At 44.4% G+C, this 21,508-nt stretch overlaps 1 protein-coding gene across 12 annotated transcripts in view; it reads right to left on the bottom strand.

The window, feature by feature from the left end:
* ACSS3 (acyl-CoA synthetase short chain family member 3) overlaps positions 1-21,508 on the bottom strand; it is a 203,754-nt gene that overhangs the window by 43,729 nt on the left and 138,517 nt on the right. For all 12 annotated transcript variants that reach the window (XM_090042628.1, XM_090042623.1, XM_090042625.1 and 9 more), the window contains 2 exons: positions 18,848-18,943; positions 9,211-9,274 (listed from right to left, as the gene is read on the bottom strand). In XM_090042628.1, coding sequence (XP_089898754.1) covers positions 9,211-9,274; positions 18,848-18,943 — 160 coding nt within the window. The remainder of the gene's footprint in view (positions 1-9,210; positions 9,275-18,847; positions 18,944-21,508) is intronic.

Genomic DNA, 21,508 nt, shown 5'->3' with positions numbered 1-21,508 from the left:
TGTGTGGACATGGGCTGCTGAATAAAGTTGTAAACTGTGTCCTGCCTCTGTGTGTGGGGAAGGAACCCAGGGCCAAGGGAATGCAGGCAGGCCGGGGCAAGGAACAGGGGCAGTGGTCAGGGACGGGGCAGGGACTGGGGGACCCCTCCTCCAGTGAGGGACTTAGCATGCGTGTGAGGTTGGCGTGGCTGGCAGCTCAGCATGGGCCTCCTGTCACCAACAGTGTCCAGCTGTGCCCAGTGCCTGCAGCCCCCGATGTGTGGCAGGCCAGCACCCTGACAGAGGAACCCCTGGTGCTGAGGTGGTCAGAAGTGTCATGGCTGGTCACTCCTCATGCTGGGAACTGGGGCTGTCCCAAGGGTGGGACAGCTGCTGACCAGAGCTCTCTGACCTGCCAGTGTCCGAGGGCCCCTCCTCTGGTGATGCATCACCAGAGGGGTCAGGGAGGGGCAAGGGCTGAGCCAGGCCACCACTGCTGGTGACACTTGCAGGGGTGCAGACTGGGACCCGAGGCACCAAAATACAGATCAGTGCTTGCATAAAGGCCCTGGTCTTATGGGCACAACAGGACCACCGACTGCAGTCTATCACAGCTATCCACTGCCCACAAAGCCTTGACCTTAATGCAGCACTGCCGTGCTGACCAACAGTAACCTTGCTCATGCATGCCACCCAACAGGGCCTCATAAATGTAGGCATTTGAGCACCCACCCTATGCAAACTGCCTCTGCATGTCAGCATGGCCCCAGAGTGCCACAAGGTTGCCAATCTCCTCCTGGAACCAGTTAGGGGCCCAGGCAGTCAGCACGGGCATAAGCACATGGGTGGGACTGGGGCCCGACAACGAAGATGATAAGGATGACATTCTTGTCTCGTACCAGCTCTCTGGGTTCCTGTGTGGCCATCCCCATGTGGCTGGCTCTGGCCAGCGATCAGGAGTACTCAGCAGAGGGGCACGGCCAGGGACTGGGAGCTTTGTGGTAGAGGTACTTCACCACAGTACCTGCAAAGAGATACTGCTGGGGATGAGCAGCAGCAGGGAGTAGGTACTGGCCCTGCTGCCACAGACAGCCAGCTAGCAGCCCTGGGGGAACCTCAGGGCTGGGCAAAGGATGCAGCAAGCTGCAGCCCTTTGCAACACTAACCTGTGGCCAAGCGGCAGTTCTACAGACTGTTCTGCAGTTCCAGAGAACAGGCCAGGCAGAGGAAACCTGTGGCCTGTCCAGGGGGGCACAAAAGGCCCGCTGGGCTTCTAGAGACAGAACAGGCTCCCTCAGGCTCTCGCATGTGTGCGCCCCAAGGCATAAAATGTCTGCAGGCTTTTATACCCTGCAGCTAGGGACTTCCAGAAAGCAGCCCAGCCCTGAAGCAGGAAAGGCAGTGAGCCAGGAGCCCTGGGGCTGGGATCAGGCTGGCCCTCTAGTGGCTGGGCAGACCCAACACTAAAGTTAGTGCTGGGTTGTGTCTACACATGTGTTAATGTGCATTAACTAATCATGCCTAAATTTGATACCTGCATTTGCAGGTATTAAACATAATCATATTTGGCCATTTTTGCCGAGCAGTAAGGGCATGCATGTGTAAACGCACGCCATACTGCGCAGTAAACTAGGCTAATGTGCATTAATGCATCTTGTGTAGACACACCCCTTCTTTTCTATTTTCCATTTAGATGGAAAGAGGAGTCACTATAGAGTCACTGCTCATTGACCAAAGGCATACTTACTGGTGCAAGCATCCTCCATTTGCCTTAGTAAAATGGGGCACTCTGCTCTGCCCTAGCTCATGTTGCAGAGGGGCTGGTTGGGGCACAAGGTGCTTCAGTGTGGGGCTACCCAGAAGGCAGCCCCGGCACTGAAGCAATCTCATGCCCCAACCAGCTCCATCACCATCTACAAATGCCTTGTGGAATACTAAATAACGCTGCTGTAGACTAGTACTCGTGTTTACAAGTATCAACCTATGGCAGCATTTATTAGTTTACTGTGCCCTAATAGGGGTGTACGTGTAGATGCTGAAACTTTACTGCAGAGCTAATTGGTCAGCTCTGCAGTTAATATTTCATGTAAACATGCCCACTGTGTGTTATATATGGCTCTGGAAACTTTACAGAGGTAGAAAAATATCATCATATTATTATGTGGTGAAATTGAGGATGGGATTATGTATTTCATATAATACCACAAACAAATTAAATGTCAGACTAATTAAATGAATTTCACCTGTGTGCGCTAACCGTCTTTTCTTTCAGATTGTTGTAAAACACAGTATTTGCTATTTTGAGCAACAACTTGTGCACAGGTCATTTACTTGATATACTGGCCTTGTGTAGGACAACCCACATAATCATCCCAGCTCATCACTAAATCAAACAGCTCAAATAAGTATTCTGTAATTTTGGAAAGGAGTATTTTTTAAAAAGGAATAATCTTACTGGTGATGCTAAATCATTACTGATACTGTATTCATAAGATAATTCATGGAGAACAGATTTTTTCCTGAAACTACAGAACCAAAGGAAGCTGAGTCAATTCTAGATGCTACTTTAATAAGTATTTTTTTAAGATAGCATTTTTTTTCCTTTATAATAGACAATACCCAAATTAGAGACTGTTCATTACAGGTAGTCAAAGCAACTCTAAGCCATTGTTAAAGGAGGCTGGATGGTAAATGGAGTGAAGTGATCTTGAGTAACAGCTATATTATTATTCAGCATTTATATAGCGCTGTGAATATACACGGTATTTTACCACATATGTAATGAGAGCTAGGTAACAACTGGAAAGACAGCTAAAGTCAAGGACTTTTTTCAGGCAAAGGATATGCCCATAAGAAAATGGAAAAAATACAAAGACTAGACAGGGAAGTTAAGATAAAGAGCAGAAGGGGAATAAGTGATTAAAGACTAAGAAGGATACCTCACAATAAGGTTAGGGGGAGCAGTGACAAAGCGCAAAGATACTGGGAAGGAAGAAGACATGGAACAGGTAGAAGGCAAAAGATTTTTAAAAGAGTCAAAAGCAAGCAAGATGCAGTGATGCTTGGAGCTGGCCACAGTGAGCCTAACTGCCGTCTCAATGTAGACTTAGGGCAATAGCAAGAACTTTTGAAAATCCTGCCTATACAGCATTGTCTATAAAGGAAAAATACAAAGCAGATAAAAGAAAAAAAGCCCTTATAGTTGGGGAACTCAGCATTTTTTAATTGATTCATACAGGTCCAGATATTTTAAGGCTAGAAAGTATCGTTAGGTACATCTTGTCTGACTTTCCACCACAGACAGAAGAATCTCACCCAGCAATTCTGGCATGAAGCCTATAGTTTCTGGTTAGATCATGACAGACCTTATAGAAAGACTGCCAGTCTTTATCTAAAAAGGTGAAGTGATAAAAAAGCTGCAAGATTCCTAGGTGGTTAATTACCATAACTTTTACAAATGTAAGTTGTATCTCTCATCTAAATTTGTTTCGCTTCAGTTTCTAAATACTGAACCTTGTTAAACTGTTCCAATTAGATTAAAGAGTCATCTCCTGGAAGTCTCCTCTCCCTGAAGGCATTTGTCACCCTTGATCAAGTCACTCTCTTGGATAAACTCTATTGTATAAGGCATGTTTTCCAGTACTCAGTTCCTTTATATGTTTCTCCTTCTCTTTCTCCTTCTTATTTTTTAGCAGTGTGGACATCAGAACCAGTTGCACTAATGCCACATACAGAGATAATGCTGCTTCTTTTTTCCTACATGATATGCAGGCTTATACATCCAGAAATTGCATTTAGCCACTTATCCGTAGCCTTTCATTGAGAGAGCTTGCATTCAGATTTCTACCATAAACCTAAAAGTCCTTTTCAGAAGGACTGTGTTCTAGGGTACAGTTCCCTATCTCACAAAGATGACCGACATCCATTGTTCCTAGATGTATGGCCACATATTTGTGTCCATTAAAAAATATTTCAATGCGCCTGCCAATGCTCATTCCAAATCAATCTGTGCAAATAACTTGTTCCCCACAATTATTTAATTCCCTATCAATTTCATAACATTTGTCTAAATTGGAAATGTTACTAGTAATGTTTCTATATTCTCTTCCAGATCATTTGATAGATATGTTGAATAGTACTGACACCTACACTGCACAATAATTCCTCATTTATGATTACTTTTAATAATCCATCTATTTTATAGCACTATTTTGCAGTCCAAATGTCATGAAAGCTTACAGATATCTACTATGTCAAGCCAGCTGTATCAATCACACTTGTGATCTCATTAAAAAATGCTATCAAATTTAGTTGGTAAGACCCATTTTGTACGAAGCCATGAAAAATCAGCATTAATTATGCTAACAGAATTTAAATATTTACTGCTTACATTCCATATCATCCTTTCTGTGATTTTGTCCAGGATCAATAATATCTAACCTAAAGAATGACTTGAATTATCCCATTAATCATTTTTCAGTGTTGATACATGAGATTTTTTCCTCTAGTCCTCTGGAACTGCTGCCAAATTCCCAAGCATTTAAACAACAAAACAAAACAAAAAATCAATGCTAATGGTAGACAGAACTCCTTAACCATTCCCTTTAATACTCCTGAGTGAAAGATATCCCAACTACTATCTACAAAAGATTTTAACTTTAACAGATACTGTTTACCATATTCCCTCATAAATGGGGGAATAAAACATAATTCCTTATCACTTTCTCCTCCTTGTTTCTCAACACATGATAGAAATACATTGAATCCTACCTCAGAATGTATATCACAGTCAACAGTTCTACCAAGTACTGGTTCTGTAACTTTGCCAGAATTTATCCCAGGATAGTCAGCAGAAAGGATAAAAAGCAGCTAAATCATTTTTAGGCAGAGCTACCACACAAAGCTTAGAAGCACAAACACTGAGGTACACAAGAAAATCTAATGAGAGATTAGCTGGGAACCAATGTTGTTCCTATGTACTGAACACATGCCACCTTGTCTCCTTCCTTTGATTTCTGGGCAAGTATTAGGGGTGATGTTCGTTAAGGAGACTAGGTACCAGTAACTAGCTTTTTGAGAAAATTATCCTGGCTCATGTCCATGAGGGGCCAGCAGGGGAGACTATGCTTAGGGACAACCAACATGGGTTCATTGGAGGCAGGTCCTGTCAGACCAACCTGGTGGCCTTCTATGACTAGGTCACCAAATTCATGGATGTAGGTATCACAGTGGATGTAGTCTTTCTGGACTTTAGGAAGGCCTTCAATATGGTCTCTCACCCCATTCTCATTAAAAAACTAGGAGACTATGGTGTTGATGCCTACACAGTCATATGGGTCAATAAGTGGTTGCAGGGCCGCACCCAGAGAGTGGTGGTGGATGGGTCATTTTTGACCTGGAGGGATGTGGGCAGTGAGCTTCTGCAGCGCTCAGTCCTTGGGCCCGCACTGTTCAACATCTTCATCAGCAACTTGGACGAGGGGGTAAAAAGCACAAATTCGCAGATGACATTAAGATGTGGAGCAAAGTGGGCATGCTAGAAAGGAGGAATAGGCTTCAATTAGATCTAGACAGATTACAGGGGTGGGCAGATGACAATAGAATGGGATTCAACACTGGCAAGTGCAAGGTGATGCACCTGGGGAGGAAGAACCAGCACCGACCTACAGGCTGGCAAACTTCGTTCTCGTCCGTACAGAGGCAGCAAAGGATCTTGGAGTCATTATTAAGGCACATGGGCCGGCAGTGTGGGGAGGCAGTCAGGAAGGCCAACTGCACCTTGTCATGCATCCACAGATGCATCACAAGCAGGGCCAAGGAGGTGATCCTCCCCCTTTATGCGACACTGGTCAGGCCGCAGCTGGAGTACTGCATCCAGTTCTGGGCGCCACACTTCAGGAGAACGTGGACAGCAGGGAGAGGGTCCAGAGGAGGGCCACTTGCATGATCCGGGGGCAGCAGGGCAGGCCCTATGAGCAGAGGCTATGGGACCTGAACCTGTTCAGCCTCCACAAGAGAAGGCTGAGGGGGGATCTAGTGGCTGTCTACCAGCAGGCATTGGGGGAGTCCCTGTTCCCCTGAGCACTCCCAGGAGTGACAAGAAATAACAGCCACAAGCTGGCAGAGGGTAGATTTAGGCTAGATATCAGGAGGCACTACTTCACTGTCAGAGCAGCTAGGGTCTGGAACCAACTTCCAAGAGAAGTGGTGCAGGCTCCTACCCCGGGGGTCTTTAAGAGGAGGCTGGATGAACACCTGGCTGGGGTCATTTGACCCCACTGCTCTTTCCTGCCACGGCAGGGGGTCAGACTTGATGATTTCTCAGGTCCTTTCTGACCCTACCAACTATGAAACTACTTTAAAAATACAGACAGAAAGCTTAAGCCTTTTACAGTTTAGTGGCAGGGTTTCTCAATGCCGTAGAATTTTCATTTCATTGCTCTTTGCTAATATGTCTTATGAGAACAGCTTAAAAAATTTCATGCTGCTAATAACAATGTTAACACCCAAACATCCAGAAGAACATTCTCCAGAATATATTAATTATGGGAAGGTTAGATTACTGTAAGCAAAACATCATTTGTCACTGCATCAGGCTTCTCCTGCTAATAGAAGCTAGAGGTCATAAATACAGTTGTTTTCACTCTAATGTAAATCCTCAGTTAATTATCCCTCAAGTCCAAAAATTTTAGCTCAAGAAAGAAGAAATTCAGAGACAAGTTAACTTGCCTCACTCCATTCTTTCTGTTGCACCCTCGTTCTGTCTACTTTCCCTGGGGCAGTAATGATTTTCCTTCTGCCGTAACCCCTTGTTCGCAGGTATTACAAAAGGGTATTTGATAAAACAATCATGAAAAACAAGGAAATGAAATGTACCACTGTATATTATTTTTAATCAGGAAGACATCTGTATATTGTATAAACCAGTAATTTACCAGACTTGACAAACCAGTTAGCATAGATGAGCTTCTTCATTAGCAATTATTTACCCAAGAACTAAGATAGAGACAAGAAATAAGTCAGAAAAGATATGGGGAAAGAGGTGAGCAGCAGTAGGGGTACAACATATTGCAGCCCTCTCATAAAAGTTCTGACTTCTGAGACTTAAAAACTTTTAAATTGTAAAGCCAGAATAGTTATTCTAAAAACTACACCTAATCAGTATCACAAAGAGTAATCCAGCCTCGTCCAATCTCCGGTGACAACAGAAATCAGACTGGAGTCAGAAGAGCTATGAGCTCAGAATACTGGTGATCTCTAGGAAGCATTCTCCATTTGTCACTAGAAGTGAGCCTGACTTTACACCACGAAAGACTCTGCTAAAATAGTACTAGCATTTAGCACAGTGTAAAGCTAGGCTTATTCCAGTGAGCAAGGGAGAATGATTCTCAGAGATCACCATTATTTAAGAGCATTAACAATCTGCTCTACATCCCTTCAAGAGATGGCCAGTGCATGGCAGATGGAGACATGGCTAGGCCACCCTTTTTTGTCTTTGAGGCACTGTTGGACTATCTTGCCTTCTCCCAACAACAAGAGGCAATTCTGAAGGGTTTTTATATCCACTTTTGTCTAGGTGTGAGGAGAGCTGGCTGAAGAGGTAGAGGGAAGCCCTTCTTTTTTTAATAAGACACAGCCAGTCCTAGCCCTAAATATTTATTAAACTTCAATGTGTTCATCCTTCAAAGTTTTACCACAGAATAGAGGCTGTTCTGGGAAAAGCAGCAAACGGGCAAGTATTCACATTTTGTATCAAACCCAGTTTTAACTTCACTGAGGAAAACATCTTAAGGAGTAATCTTAACATTACTTAACATGAGGCGCAATACTTTGAGACAGATAAAATGAAGAGACTGATGATCATAATATCAGTAAATAAATTTTTGCTTAGTATCATATCTGTTTCCAACTTCACAACAACATGTGCATAAGTTCATCATTCACCTATGTTCAGTTCATTAGTATCTTTGCTTAGTTTTACAGTTTTATCTGATTCAATTTTAAAAGGAATGCTATGTCAAAAGGGTAAACCATATGTATACATTAGAGGTGCACTGATACATCAGTCTAATATCAGAAAATATAAAGAAAATCGCCTATATCAGATATTGGCCCAATGGGGCTGATAAGTTGGCCAAAAATGCCCATGCTGCACGCAGCCCAGAGCCGGCAACACGGAAAGCTGCCTCCAGCTAATAAGTCAGAATGGGAGGGGGGAGGGAAGGGGCATGGGGGGGCAGATCAACACCCCCGTGGTGAGGAAGGGGGCAGGCATTGCCCAGCTGGGGTCGGGAGGGGGAGGGCACGGAGTGGGATGGAGGCACGGCTCATGGGGTGGGAGCAGCTCCTGCCACTGCTTGCACTCCAGGAGGGTGGGGGCAGGGAGGCATGTGGCCCCAGATGTGTGCAGCGTGGGGTGAGCTGCAGCTGTGGGGTGAAGCAGCGGCAGCACTGTGTGAGGCTCTTCTTGCCAGGGGCTAGGCTCGGAGCGGGCTCTGGTGGTGCTGGGAGGGGCTGCAGCCACCCCAAATTTCACTGCAGCTCTACTCTCAGACCCGCACCACCGCCTGGTATAGCCCTGGCTGAACACCCCACCTCCACCCAAACACCGGGAAAAGCTGGGGCTGCACCAGGCAGTGGTGCAGGGCTGGAAGGGGAGCTGCAGCAAACGTTGGGATGGCTGCAGCCTCCTCCCAGCCCGCTCCAAGCCTAGCCCCCAGCAAGAAAAGCCCCATGCAGCACTGGCTCTGGCTCCACTCACAGCTGCAGCCCACACTGGACCACGCAGATCCAGGGGCACACCCCGCCCTGGCCCTGCCCTCCCAGGGTGCAAGCAGTGGCAGGAGCTGCCCCCACCCCACAAGTCACATGTCCATCCCATCCCCACCCCCACCCTGCCACCCCGGCTGCGCAGCACCTGCCCCTGCCCCCTCCCTCATGGCGAGGGACATTGAACTGCCCCCCCCCACACTCACACACCCCTTCTCTTTCACCACACCAGACTTATCACCTGATGGCAGCTGTATTGGATTGGTATCGGCCAATATGCCTCTTTAAATAACAGCTATTGGTATTGGCTCCAAAATCTCTATCAGTGCACCATATGTATGCATGTATACATGCATGCCAGCCAGCCAAAACTGGCCCTATTTTTTTTTTAAGGAATATCAATTTTTTCTCATACATTTCTATGCTATTTGAAAGACATGTTTGAAGTTTTGTCTTACTTACTTTACCACAATATTTCCTAAAGTCTTGGTCTTCACTGGTTGCTTGTTATTATCCAGAATCATCACTGCAAAAGTAACACAGAAAGAAATCAGACTTTTATTTTTTCAGATAAATAAGGACAAGCTGTAACTCAATGGATCCCAAATTAAGTCATAATTCACAGTACGGAGCAGTGCTAGGCAACAAAAAGGGAATTGTAAAATTGCTGGGTACCAAACTCAAAACTCCTGTTAGCATCCCAACCACAAATGCAATAATCCTTAAAATGAAAGGCTATCCATTAGAAAGGAGAATTAAAATTAAAAGAAAAAAGCGAACCACACTGTGAAAGCTGAACCTCTAAATAACCCTTTCAGAGCATAGCAACAACAACAATTAGGGACGAATGTAGCCCCCTTACAAAACACCGTGTGTGTAATAAAACTGTTTTGCAAGTGCATATGATCTGCCTTTAGCATGATGAGAACTGTATAGTGAAACTGCCATCACAACAGAGAAGGTTTATTTTCTGGTAAAGTAGGTAAAGTAACTTATGAATGGACTGAGGTCACACTACAGGACAGTGACAGAGCTGGGAAAAGAAACCAGAGATCCTTGGTCCTTTCCAGTGGACTGCACAATCTCTTGTCTCCTTCAGTAATGTGGTAATATTCTGATGAGGACATACTCTAATGGGCTTTGCCACAGAAAAGAGGCTGAAACTTCCTCCTGGATAAAATTGTTATCTAGGAAGTCTATTACAATCAAATCCATTCTACCAGGTGGCCTGGCAATAAAGAAAGAAGAGTGGTTAACTTACAGCATTCTTACTTGTTCCAATTACTCAGTCATGCCCTACAATGCCTAGGGGTCATATCGACAGGAATAGCTGATTCTTGGGAGCAGCAAGGAGATGGAGTCTTGACAGACCGGACAGATATTAGCTTAATTAATAGGCTCTCTCAGGGTGGCCAGAGGAGAAGAAGCAACATCAAGCTGCAACCAACTTGCTGCAAGACCCGTTTTTTATTAAAAAAACAAAAGTTCCTGGAAGAAGTATGGACACAAGGGAGACACATATCTTTCAAAAGATTTTTGAAGTAACATTGTGCCTACCAAGGTACCCATGGCTCCTGCAATCTGCTATTGCCTAGCTGAAACATTCCTTCCTTAACAGCTGGACAAATCATTCCAGACAGTGGTTCTGGTCTTAGCATACAAATAGATAAAGCCAATCCAAGATTTACAAAGCCGCCAGGTAGCTTTTATTATTTCATGAATCTGAAGGTGTAACTAGACATAGAAAATCCAAGAATTGTTCTGGAGAGGGTGAATGGGAACTCAGAAGTTATTCTGTCCAATCTTTTTGAGATGCAGCCTCACTGGAATATCAATGAGAGCCTTGAATTCATGTGGGAAATTATTAAAAATCTACAAAAGCCATCTGTTGCTTATACCTGCTTACAGCATAAGAAAACACAAGGTCCAGAGGTGGGTAATAAAGATGATAAAGGGCTTGGTAAGCAAGTCATATGAGGAGAGGCTGAAAGGGTTAGACATGTTCAGCTTGTGGAAAAGGCGCTTAAGAGAAGACATGATAACAGTCTTCAAATACAACATAACCTCATAAATCCAGAATGCTCGGGACCAAGCACCCACCAGAAATTTGAAAATTTTTAAAGTGGGGTGGTAGATGGCAGTGGCTGCCACCGTGTGCAAGCTTCCCCCTCCGCATCTGGGGTGGGGAGGAGAGGTGGCTGGTCCCAGAGCAGTGGCTGCATGCGGAGTGGCAGTGTGGGGTGGTGGAAGGCAGCAGCAGCCACCATGCGCAAGCTTCCCCTTCCGTGTCCAGGGGAGCGGAAGGGGATGGTTAAAAAGTGCCGGATTTTTGATAATTCCTGATTTTTGAGATCTGGATTTTTGAGGTTATACTGTATCTGAACAGCTGCCATAATGAAGGAAAACACCTTTTCTCTCTCGCTGCAGAGAGGAGAATGCAGACCAATAGCTTGAAGTTGCAGCAAAATAAGTTTAGATTGGATACCTGGAAAAAAAAAGTCACTGTTAGGATAGGGAGGGAGTGGAACACACTGCCTAGGGGAGCTGTGGACTCTTCATCACTGGAGGTATTCAAAAAGATGCTGGACAGTCACTGATCAGAGATGATCTAGGCGTAGCTATCCCTGTGTTCTACCATGGGTATTTCCTGTACTTATGGGCTTTGCTGATTGCTACTGACCCCACTTTCTGCTATATATGATAGGATGTTTTTAATCCTCCCTCATAAACTTTCAGTGTTGGCTACAGCCAAGACAGGGACTTTGACTCGGGTGTGCCTATGCTCCTTCTGGGAGCAAAGCCAAAGATTTCTGGCCAGAGAGTCTTGCCCCTCCACTCAGAGTCAAACTAATTGCCATATCTGGTGTCAGGAGGGAATTTTACTCCATGGTCAGATTGATACCAATGGCTAGAGATGATATTTAGAAATTTGCTTTTAGAAATTGGCTTGTAGGAAGAGTAAATATTGCATCAGTAAATATAGGAATAGGAATATCAGTAAATGTAGGAAGGGTAAATATTCCATCCTTGCAACAATGGTCCAAGGGAACAGCAAGGGTTAATTGGCTTTTAAAGTCCACTTGTGGCAACAGTCTTGGGGAAAAAGCAAAGAGATTCATGTTCTCAGCATTTGTGATCCAAGGTCCAAGATTAGCATACAGACAGGCAGGCACATACATCATAGGAAATTGGAAATATGAAGCAATAAAACAACCAATGTTCCCCTGAGACCCCAAACAAGATAGGATCATGCAGAATCAGCATCAGGTCAAAATGACCAGCTGTAACCTGGCAAAAAGCCCCTGGGATCCCCGGTCTTGGGGGAAATAGCCAAATTAGGAGACCGAGAATGACCAAATTAAGGTACCGACAAATGACCAAATTAAGATGTGTGCACAGGATGTGTTTGAAAATCAGAATTATTCTAACAGGATAGAATGTGAACGCCATGATGGCCACAGGGAAACCAAGCAATAGTACTGGGAATGAAAAGTCATCAGGAGAAAGAGAATACAAAAGGAAGGATCACTGGGCAATGATTTGGCATTGGCCCCAACTTCCAAGGCTGCTAACATTCTCTGCAGGAAACCTGAGAGACTGATTCAAGCAGGAACTGTGAGGTGGCATTTATGTACTGGACAGATTTACCATCTCCCTGAGAAACCCTAGGATTGGTACATAAGTAGGACTGTGTCGTCTTTTTATTCGCTTTGCTCACACAAGTCTTATTTGCTATCACTGTATATCAATAAACTCTCCTATTATTGAACAAAGGTGTCACGATCAGTTTCACACAGAAAAGTTATGCCCTCTCCCATCAAGGTATCAGAACTGGTTCATAAAGCCAGTGCCAACAGGTACAGATGAGTTGGGTTTTTGCCCTCCTCTGTAGCCGGGGTTGCGGCCCTCCACCTAGAATCTCTTGAGCATATATTAGCAACATTTCATAGAGGCAGAACATTGGGGGTGCCTGCAGACATGTAGGGATGCTGCTCCAACGTGCTGTAATTACAGTGCGTTCGATTAATCAAGTCTGCTGGAGCATGCTAATTAGCACACTCCAGCAGCCTCCATGTCTTTTGTATTCAGCACCCCCATGCCTCCAAATGGCAGTGAGGGCACTTTAACTAAAGCTCATCGAAAATACTTTAGTTAAAGCTCTCCTGCCACCATTTTGAAGTGTAGGAGGCTCGATACATGAGATGCTGCAGGCACTTTAACTACAGCAGCCAGTCAAATTCAAGTGCCTCCCACTCTACCCCTGGAGCACACGTAGAGGTGCCCAGGCTGTTGTAGTTCCCCTGCTTTACCTGCGGGAGGTTAGGGTGCTAGTTTGTGCTGTGTCAGGGTTGAAGGTAGTCTCATGTAGATTTTAGATTATGCATTTGGATAGGAAGGTTTGGATAAAGATGATGTTGTGTCAGGCAGGGGGCTGGACTAGATGACCTCTGGAGGTCCCTCCCACCCCTGCTTCTCTATGATTCTATGAAATCACAGTTGAAGAATTTAGGTATACAATATAGCACCAGAGAGCTAAGCTGTGCTGCTGAAAAAAAAAAAGGCACACACACTTGCTCCTGCTTTGCATGCCACACATGAAGCAGTAATAACACCCTGTGGGTTTCCCAAATCAGATTTATTTCCCTGAAAGTAATGTATGCACTTATTCTAAGAATTTGAAAGCAAAAGGCAGAAGTTGGTGAATAGTCCTGGACTACCTGAATTCCCAACTAGCTTTACGGCATGAAATTTACATAAGTCCAGGATTTGCTATGTTAGTCCTGGATCAATAGAAAACAATAACATTTAATTAAAGAATCTTCTCAAATCCAAACAACCCTGGCCCACAGACCAGATCAAACCCTTGGGGTCCAAAAATTTGGTGACATGTGAGCAGTAGCAACATTAATTGGGGCTTGATACCAGCATGAAGAGTGCCAGGGTCCAGTCATGACACGTGAATTAGTGCAGGCATGGCACTGGCTGCCATGGACCAATGCCAGCACTCAGGGACCAACTGCAGCAAATGGGGCTGGGAAGGAGCAGCACAGGGCCCAGTTCTGGCTTGTGAGATGAAAAGGCTGAGTACCACTGGAATAGAAGATCTGGTTTAAGGAAATATCTGAACTAGAAATAAATGGGATATGAGAGGGCATAGGTAGATGAAACAATTATACTGATACAAGCTGTTAGAACTGTTAGCTCTGTATGAACCTGTGATTGATACAAAGCACAGCAAAACCACTTTATCTCCAAGTCAAAGTTGGGAATCATGCAGACGTAATAGATTGTAACAGCTACTGTCCCCTTCGAAGCAGTGGTTCTCTCTGCCCTTTCAAAGCAGCTAAAATGTACATCCACCTATATCCTTAGTTTTCCAGTGGTAGAGGGCATTACTTTCTACCTACTCCTGGTTAAAATGCTTGAAACTAAAATTATTGCCTAGTCCTTCTGACACTTATACCAATGCAAAGCCAAAATCATTTCACAGAGACTTATTTACTTTATTCTATACTCAAACTGATATAATATGAAAGATTTTGACCCCTGTCTAGGAAGCATGGGCTTTTTTCCTTTCTATTTTGACTCCACAAATCTAGTTTAAATGCATCATGATTTTAGCAATCAGTATCCTAAGAACCATACCAGCAGGGATTGGCAATTATTTCAGCTGGAGGGCCACTTCGGGAGTTTTGGTGAGTGGTTATGGGTTGAATCATCAGCCCCTGGCCCCCTCTCCCTGGCCAGGAGTGGAATGAGCAGCCAGGGCTGGGGCCGGGATCATGGGATGGTGAGAGCTGCAATCTGCTCCTTGCATGACCCTGCTGATGAAACCAGCACCTGTTGCAGGTACGTGTGGGCAGCAGATTGTGGTTCTGCCCCAGGCCCTGGTCCCAAATTGTCTCCACCCTGAGATCCCAGCCCCAGCTCTGCCCTCTCATCCCACTCCTGGATGCTACCCCCCACCTGCCTGCAGCCCCATCCCATCTACTTGGCTGAGCATGCCCTGCCCAAAGGGGTACTGACTCGTCTCCATGGAGACTCTGCCCACCCACTCTGTCCAGCGCCCTTGGTGTTCAGGCAGCATCTGGTGGTGGAGACTCACACTGGCAGCTGCTGGTGCTGCTGGGAAGTAAGTTTGGCTGATGTGCCACCCCAGCCCCACTGCATGCCTGGGGGTACAGGGACCATGCACACACATCACAGACCAGGCTGTCCCCCATACCTGGACTGGGCAGGGCCATGGGACCCACCATGGGACAGATAAAATTTCTTAGTGGGCCAGATCTGCCTTATGGGTATTATTTTGCCAACCCCTGTGTTAGACCTAAAAGTTTTACAGCATAGAAAAGTATAGAGTCTATCTTTTAAAGTAGAAAATAAACTTCTAGCAAATCATATCAGCAGCTAAAATTCACAAAACAATTGAAGTGGGAAAGAATAAGATCATAATCAAAATACAGTGATTACTGTACCCCAATTGTCTTTCCTGCCTAGTGCAAGGGGCTGGACCCAATGATCCTGTTATGTCCCTTCCAGCCCCTAACAATCTACGAATCTATGGATCTATGATGTCAAGAACCAATATTTCAGTAATGGTGGGGTTATAAGTTTTGTAAACCTTTCTAGTAACTGGTCCTAAACCACTGTGATACCTGTTCCTTGACAGACTGTGACTGAGCATGGCATTTGTTTTATGTTGCATTTTTGAAGAAATTCCTTTCTAAATAAAGCAAAGGAAAGTTTTAGTTACATTAACAGCAGATTGTGCAGAATTAATTCAGAATCTCTATATTTCTGCTTCCCACTGACTTTTGCTAGGCCTGACTGCCACTGCCTCAGGAGCAGGTGAGATGCAATTATAATTGTCCCTGGTTACCTGGTAATTAGAGTCCTGGTCAACCATTAAACCTTTCCTCTACTTCCTATCTACCTCTACTTCTTACATTTAATGCTTGCCTTCCTAAAATAATTAATGGTGCCAAGTCTGGGGCAACAGAAAATGAGGGTTTTTTTAATTTTCACACTGGCATGTGTGTGTTAGAAGAAAAGCAAACCAAGCCCATTCTGCTCCAGAACGTGAGTACTTTCCCTGCAGATAGCTTGACCTTTGAAAAATCTAATTATTTTTTCAGTCTTGGACTAATTCCTAAAATCTCTGCATCAAAATCAGAGTTCCCAGGTATGAAAATATTTTACAGTTCTTCCTTGTGTGGCTTCACTCTCTGCATGCAAATACCTTTCAGGCACTCTCGCTTTTCATGCAGGTTCGCAGCCTACCATTTCTTACAGCTAGAAATAAAAATGCTGCACAAGTACTGAAAGATAATATGTTTAATATCTCTCTCAAACCCGAGACCTGCTAGAAGCCTGAACATAAAGGCTAACTTCCTTGATAAAAGGAATTGGGATGTGAAACAAGTTCAAATTGAGGACAGTTATACCCTGGCCAAGTTGCTTTCTAGTTTATCATTAAATATGTGAAGAGGTCACAGACTTCACAGCAAGGTTCTTCTTCCTGCACGTAACCATCAGGAGATTTTTTAATACATTTTTATTCAAGAAAAAGAAAAGATCACATAGATGTGACTCTTAAACAGATGTGCTTATAGCCACAGCAAATAGAACCATTTATGCGCTGAAGAAAATATGTAAAGATATAACAGCTAAAATGCTCTTAAGAGTGAATCATAGATAAAGCAAGTACTTTTTTATCTAGCTATTGTGTCCTCTCTCCAAATTTTAAAGATTTCTACTAACATCTTGCCAGCAGATGCTCTCACTGCTGGTTATCGTTTAATACCATATCATTTTAGATTAAGGCTTGAAGCACTGTTCTCATATCTTCACAATAATCCACTGGTCTTGAGCATGCAGACTGACTAGTTCAATGCAAGCTGAAACAGCCATTTAGTCACAGTGGGCCTGGTTCTGAATTCCTTGTGCACCTTCAAATCCCACATCTGCATTTTTGGCACCCAAAATTAGTTTAGGATTTCATAGATTTCATAGACATTAGAGCTGGAAGGGACCTCGGGAGATCATCGAGTCCAGCCCCCTGCCCAAAGGGCAGGAAGTCAGCTGGGGTCATAGGATCCCAGCAAGATAAGCATCCAATTTACTCTTGAAGGTGTTCAATGTAGGTGCTTGAACCACCTCCGCTGGCAGACTGTTCCAGACCTTGGGGGCTCGGACAGTAAAGAAATTCTTCCTTATGTCCAGCCTGAAACGGTCTTGCAGGAGTTTGTGACCGTTCGACCTCATCATCCCTTGGGGCGCTCTGGTGAACAGACGTTCCCCCAGATCCTGGTGGTCACCCCTGATAAACTTATAGGTGGCCATCAGATCACCCCTGAGCCTACACTTTTCCAGGCTAAAGAGTCCCATGGCTCAGCCTGTCATCGTAAGATCTGTTTTCCTGACCTCTGATCATGCGCATGGCTCTCCTCTGGACTCTCTCAAGCTTCTCCACATCCTTTTTGAATTGTGGAGCCCAAAACTGGATGCAGTACTCCAGCTGCGGCCTCACCAAGGCCGAGTACAAGGGGAGAATGACGTCCCGGGATTTGCTCGAAAAGCATCTATGGATGCACGCCAGCATTTTGGTCGCTTTACTAGCCGCAGCATCGTATTGGAGGCTCATGTTCATCTTGTGGTCAATGATGACCCCCAAGTCTTTTTCTTCTGTAGTGCTAACCAACGTAGCACTGCCGAGCCTATAAGGGTGCTGCAGGTTTTTCCTCCCAAGGTGGAGAACCTTGCATTTTTCGGTGTTAAACACCATCAGGTTCTCATCTGCCCATTTGCTGAGCTTGTCCAGGTCAGCCTGGATCACCCGCCTATCTTCTGGCGTGGATGCTATGCCCCAAAGTTTGGTGTCATCGGCGAACTTGGCCAGTCCACTCCTGACTCCAATGTCCACATCGTTAATGAAGATGTTGAACAGTATGGGTACCAGGACAGAGCCTTGAGGGACCCCACTGGTCACAGGGCACCATGATGAGTGACTGCCATCAATCACAACCCTCTGGGTCTGACCACGAAGCCAATTTCCCAGCCAGCGGATTGTGGTGGAGCCAAGGCCACAACTGGGCAGTTTGGCCAAGAGGTGATCATGGGATACCAGATCAAAAGCTCTTCTGAAGTCAAGATATATGACATCAATCTCTTCTCCCTTGTCCAGGTGATAGGTCACCTGGTCATAGAAGGAAATGAGATTGGTCAAACAAGACCTACCCGCAACAAACCCGTGCTGGCTGTCCCTTAGAATGTTAGCCTGGGCCAGTCCCTCAAGGATGGCCTCCTTAATAAACTTTTCTAAGATCTTCCCCAGGATAGAAGTCAGGCTAATGGGCCTGTAGGTAGCCGGATCCACTCTCCTCCCTTTCTTGAAGATCGGCACCACATTGGCCTTCTTCCAGTCTTCTGGCACTACACCAGAGCGCCAGGAGTTTTCAAAGATCCGTGCCAGGGGCTGGGCTATGACGCTCGCCAGCTCCTTGAGTACCCTGGGGTGCAGGTTGTCAGGGCCAGCTGACTTGAAGGTATCCAGCTTCTCAAGGATGAATGAGACTAACCATTTCCAGGAAATGTATAATAATAAGGTGGGTTGTAAAGGGTCTGACCCTATGAGGAGTTGAACAGTTCCTGTAAAAAACAAGCAGCTGTAAGAAATACAGGATCAAACCTATATGAAGTAGTAGTGGTTTCAGTTTTACATGTACTAGATCCTGGGATCAGCTTGTAAGGCCTGGCCTTCCTGTATCTGACAGTCCAACAGGATGTGCGTGTGTGTGCATGAGATGGTTGTTTTAAGTGAATCCTGGAATTACCCCACTGGTCAAATGATTCAGATGAGAGCAGCTCTGATGCAGTTCCAAGATATGCTACTTGGTAACAGCCATAATAGTTTAGCATAGTTCTTTAGTATCTCCTAGGTAATCATCTCTTTTCCGCAAGCAAGCTGGGGACAACGGGAGAACTATTAAGACTGGTCCTAGACCAATAACTACATACGTAAGGTGTGATCTTACAATTTCCTAAGCACTTTCTTAAGGATACAGACAAACACTTTTAGACATACTCTATGCACACTTACCATTGTAGCCTGGCACTGGTTTTCCTGCCTGTCCTGGTGGCGGTGATGTTGAATTCCCCAAACCGATGCAGGAAGCTGTAATTGCAGATCCAGTTTCTGTTATATAAGGGAAGGAAAATGTGTCAGTTAGACATATGCTTAGGATCATTAAGTATTTATTGGTGCTAAGTTTGGTTTCTAGTTCAGCTCATCAAAAATAATTCCCAGTTGAGCAATGAAAAGCTTAGAATTCAGAAGATTCATGTATATTATGTAATGTCTGTGAATTCAGCACAGAAACTAGAGTGCACCTAAGGACTGCTTTTTCCATTCACTATCAGATAATCAAAAAGAAAAGAAAGGCATCTTTAGCTTTTTCTTATAGACCTGGGGTAGTCAGAGCCCAGTAACCTATATGCTTGCAAGAAATCAACAGAAGATACAATTATGTAGCTCAATCATATTTTAAGAGTTGTCTCACAGATCAGTCAGAAAGAAAAATCATCTTCAGAGAACACACAGGTTCACTCTTTTCTTTATTACTCAAGTCTCTACTTTGCCTCTGCACATTCTTGGAAGAGCATAAATCTGTATGCAGAGTTCTACTTTTGAAATGAAAACTTGGAAACATTTATAGTCTTGTGTAACAGGGCCCTGCCCTGTTACTAAGGGTTTGGGGGAGTCTGAACAGCTCCATACCCCAGAAGCACCTCTGCTCACCCACCCCAGACATGGGAGAACTCACCAGAGGCTGGAAAACCAGGTCCTGGGACTCAGTGAGAACCTAAGCAAGGGAGCTGACACAGGTGTGGGGAGTGAGAGAAGGTTAGCCAGGTGAGCCCAGAGTGGGAAGGATAAAAGACACTGAAAGCAGCCTCAAGAGACTGCACCTGGCCAGGGAGCAGGCTGCTGGGAGCCTGGAGTTACCAGGGGTTAAGCAGCCATTGGGTGAGCCCAGAACAGAGCTCTTCTCTGTTTGTTTGCTTGATCATTTGCTTTGTTGCACAAGCCTGCAGGCTCTGCAAAGCCTCTGAAAGATAAGAGGCAACCAGGAGGTGAAGCCTGGGAGAACCACTGAAACACAGCTAAATGCTAACTTATTTGTGTAACTTCTTTTGTTTGTTTGCATCGCTACCAAGCTTGGGTGGCCTCCAAGTATTTTCTACTGCAGCTTGACTGTAGCAGAGGCAAGAGCCCTGAACAGTGGGTCCTTGGCCAAAGCCAACAGCAGAAGTAAAACTGGTCAGCTCAACTAGTGTGACCAAACATACCCTACTATGATCTGCCCAGACTCTGCCCATAGCAGCCAACAGCTTGGAAAGCAGAAGGAAAGAAACCTGTCGAACAGGAAAAGTTTTTAAAACAACAGTTAATTTGGAAACACTACAGATAGCTGAATAATATCTATTTTATAACTCCTAGGAGTCTCACTATGATTAATGGGAACAATTTCATCTAGGGTGTGGAAAGAAAGGAAAAAGAATGGTAGACGGACTGCACCTAAATCCCTGATTCTTTAGAAAGAACACTCCTGGAAGATGCAGGGATGGTAAAGGAAAAGGAGTCATGCCAATACCAAACACTCAACAATTCATGAGTCAGAATCCCCCCAAAATCATAAATCTTGATAAAAATTAAATTGAAGTTATTTGTATTTGCCTTGTAACTCTTGAGCCTTCAGTACTCACCTTTTTAAGCTTATCTCCACAACCATTAAAAAATTAAAGCTAACATTTTGTTGTATTCACTTAACTCCAGGATCCAGGATTTAATGACAACATGAAATATTGTGAGACTTGAAATAAAAGTATAAGGTTAGCCACATTGCGCAGAAACACTGCTCCACAGTGGAAACTTTGAAAATAACCCAAAATGTATGCTTCTCTTGAATAATCTTCAACAGATTCTTCTAGGAACTAACAGATCATTGCGATGTTATACAGGATATTTAATAGTATCCCTATTTAGATTAAGTTGACATGTAGTAGTGCTAGCTAGCATGACATATTGACATTGATGGCCTTGTTGGAACTGGAAGCTATCCAGTTATATAACAATAACAATAGCAATGCTATTACTTATTACATGGAAAGGACTTTGCTGTTGGACCTGCATCAAAATCAAGGTGTGCCCCATAGCAAAAAAAATGGCAGGTCATGAGGGATGGCAGTGTACATTAGAAACTGGTTGTTGTGCAGGAAGCAGGGAACTTGACATGTAAGAGCATCATAGGGATCACAGATAAATTGGAGAACGCAGGGGAAGTAGGTAGTGATAGCCTTTAGTGAAGCCTTACAGATCTCCAGAGGAGCTTGGGAAAGAGGAATAGAGTAGAACTGCACTAGAAACAGACTCTGTGCAAGAGAGAAAAATGTACACAGTATGTTTTGACTGAGCAAGGACAGAAAAGGTCAGAGGAGACTGGCAGGAGATGGTGGAGGGGGGGAATTGGAAAAGACTGAAGCTGGGCACAACTTAGCCATAGGAAAAACAAGGAGAAACAAAATGGTTCAGAGTTATAATGAGAAATTCAAGTTGAAAAAAGGGAAATGAAAAAGCAATAAATGTAACTTACAGAGTTACAGATCCCTGACTCATATGTTAGGAAAAAAGTGTGAGTTATGGTGAAAATTATTAACAGCACAATATGGGCCATTTGTCTTTAAAATGTAAGTATGCATG

The sequence above is a fragment of the Crocodylus siamensis genome, chromosome 4 (assembly GCF_052110815.1).
Source record: "Crocodylus siamensis isolate JL-2025a chromosome 4, ASM5211081v1, whole genome shotgun sequence".
Taxonomy (NCBI): Eukaryota; Metazoa; Chordata; order Crocodylia; family Crocodylidae; genus Crocodylus; species Crocodylus siamensis.
The sequence above is the reverse complement of the archived record's forward strand: the minus strand, read 5'-3'. Positions and strand labels throughout refer to the sequence as shown.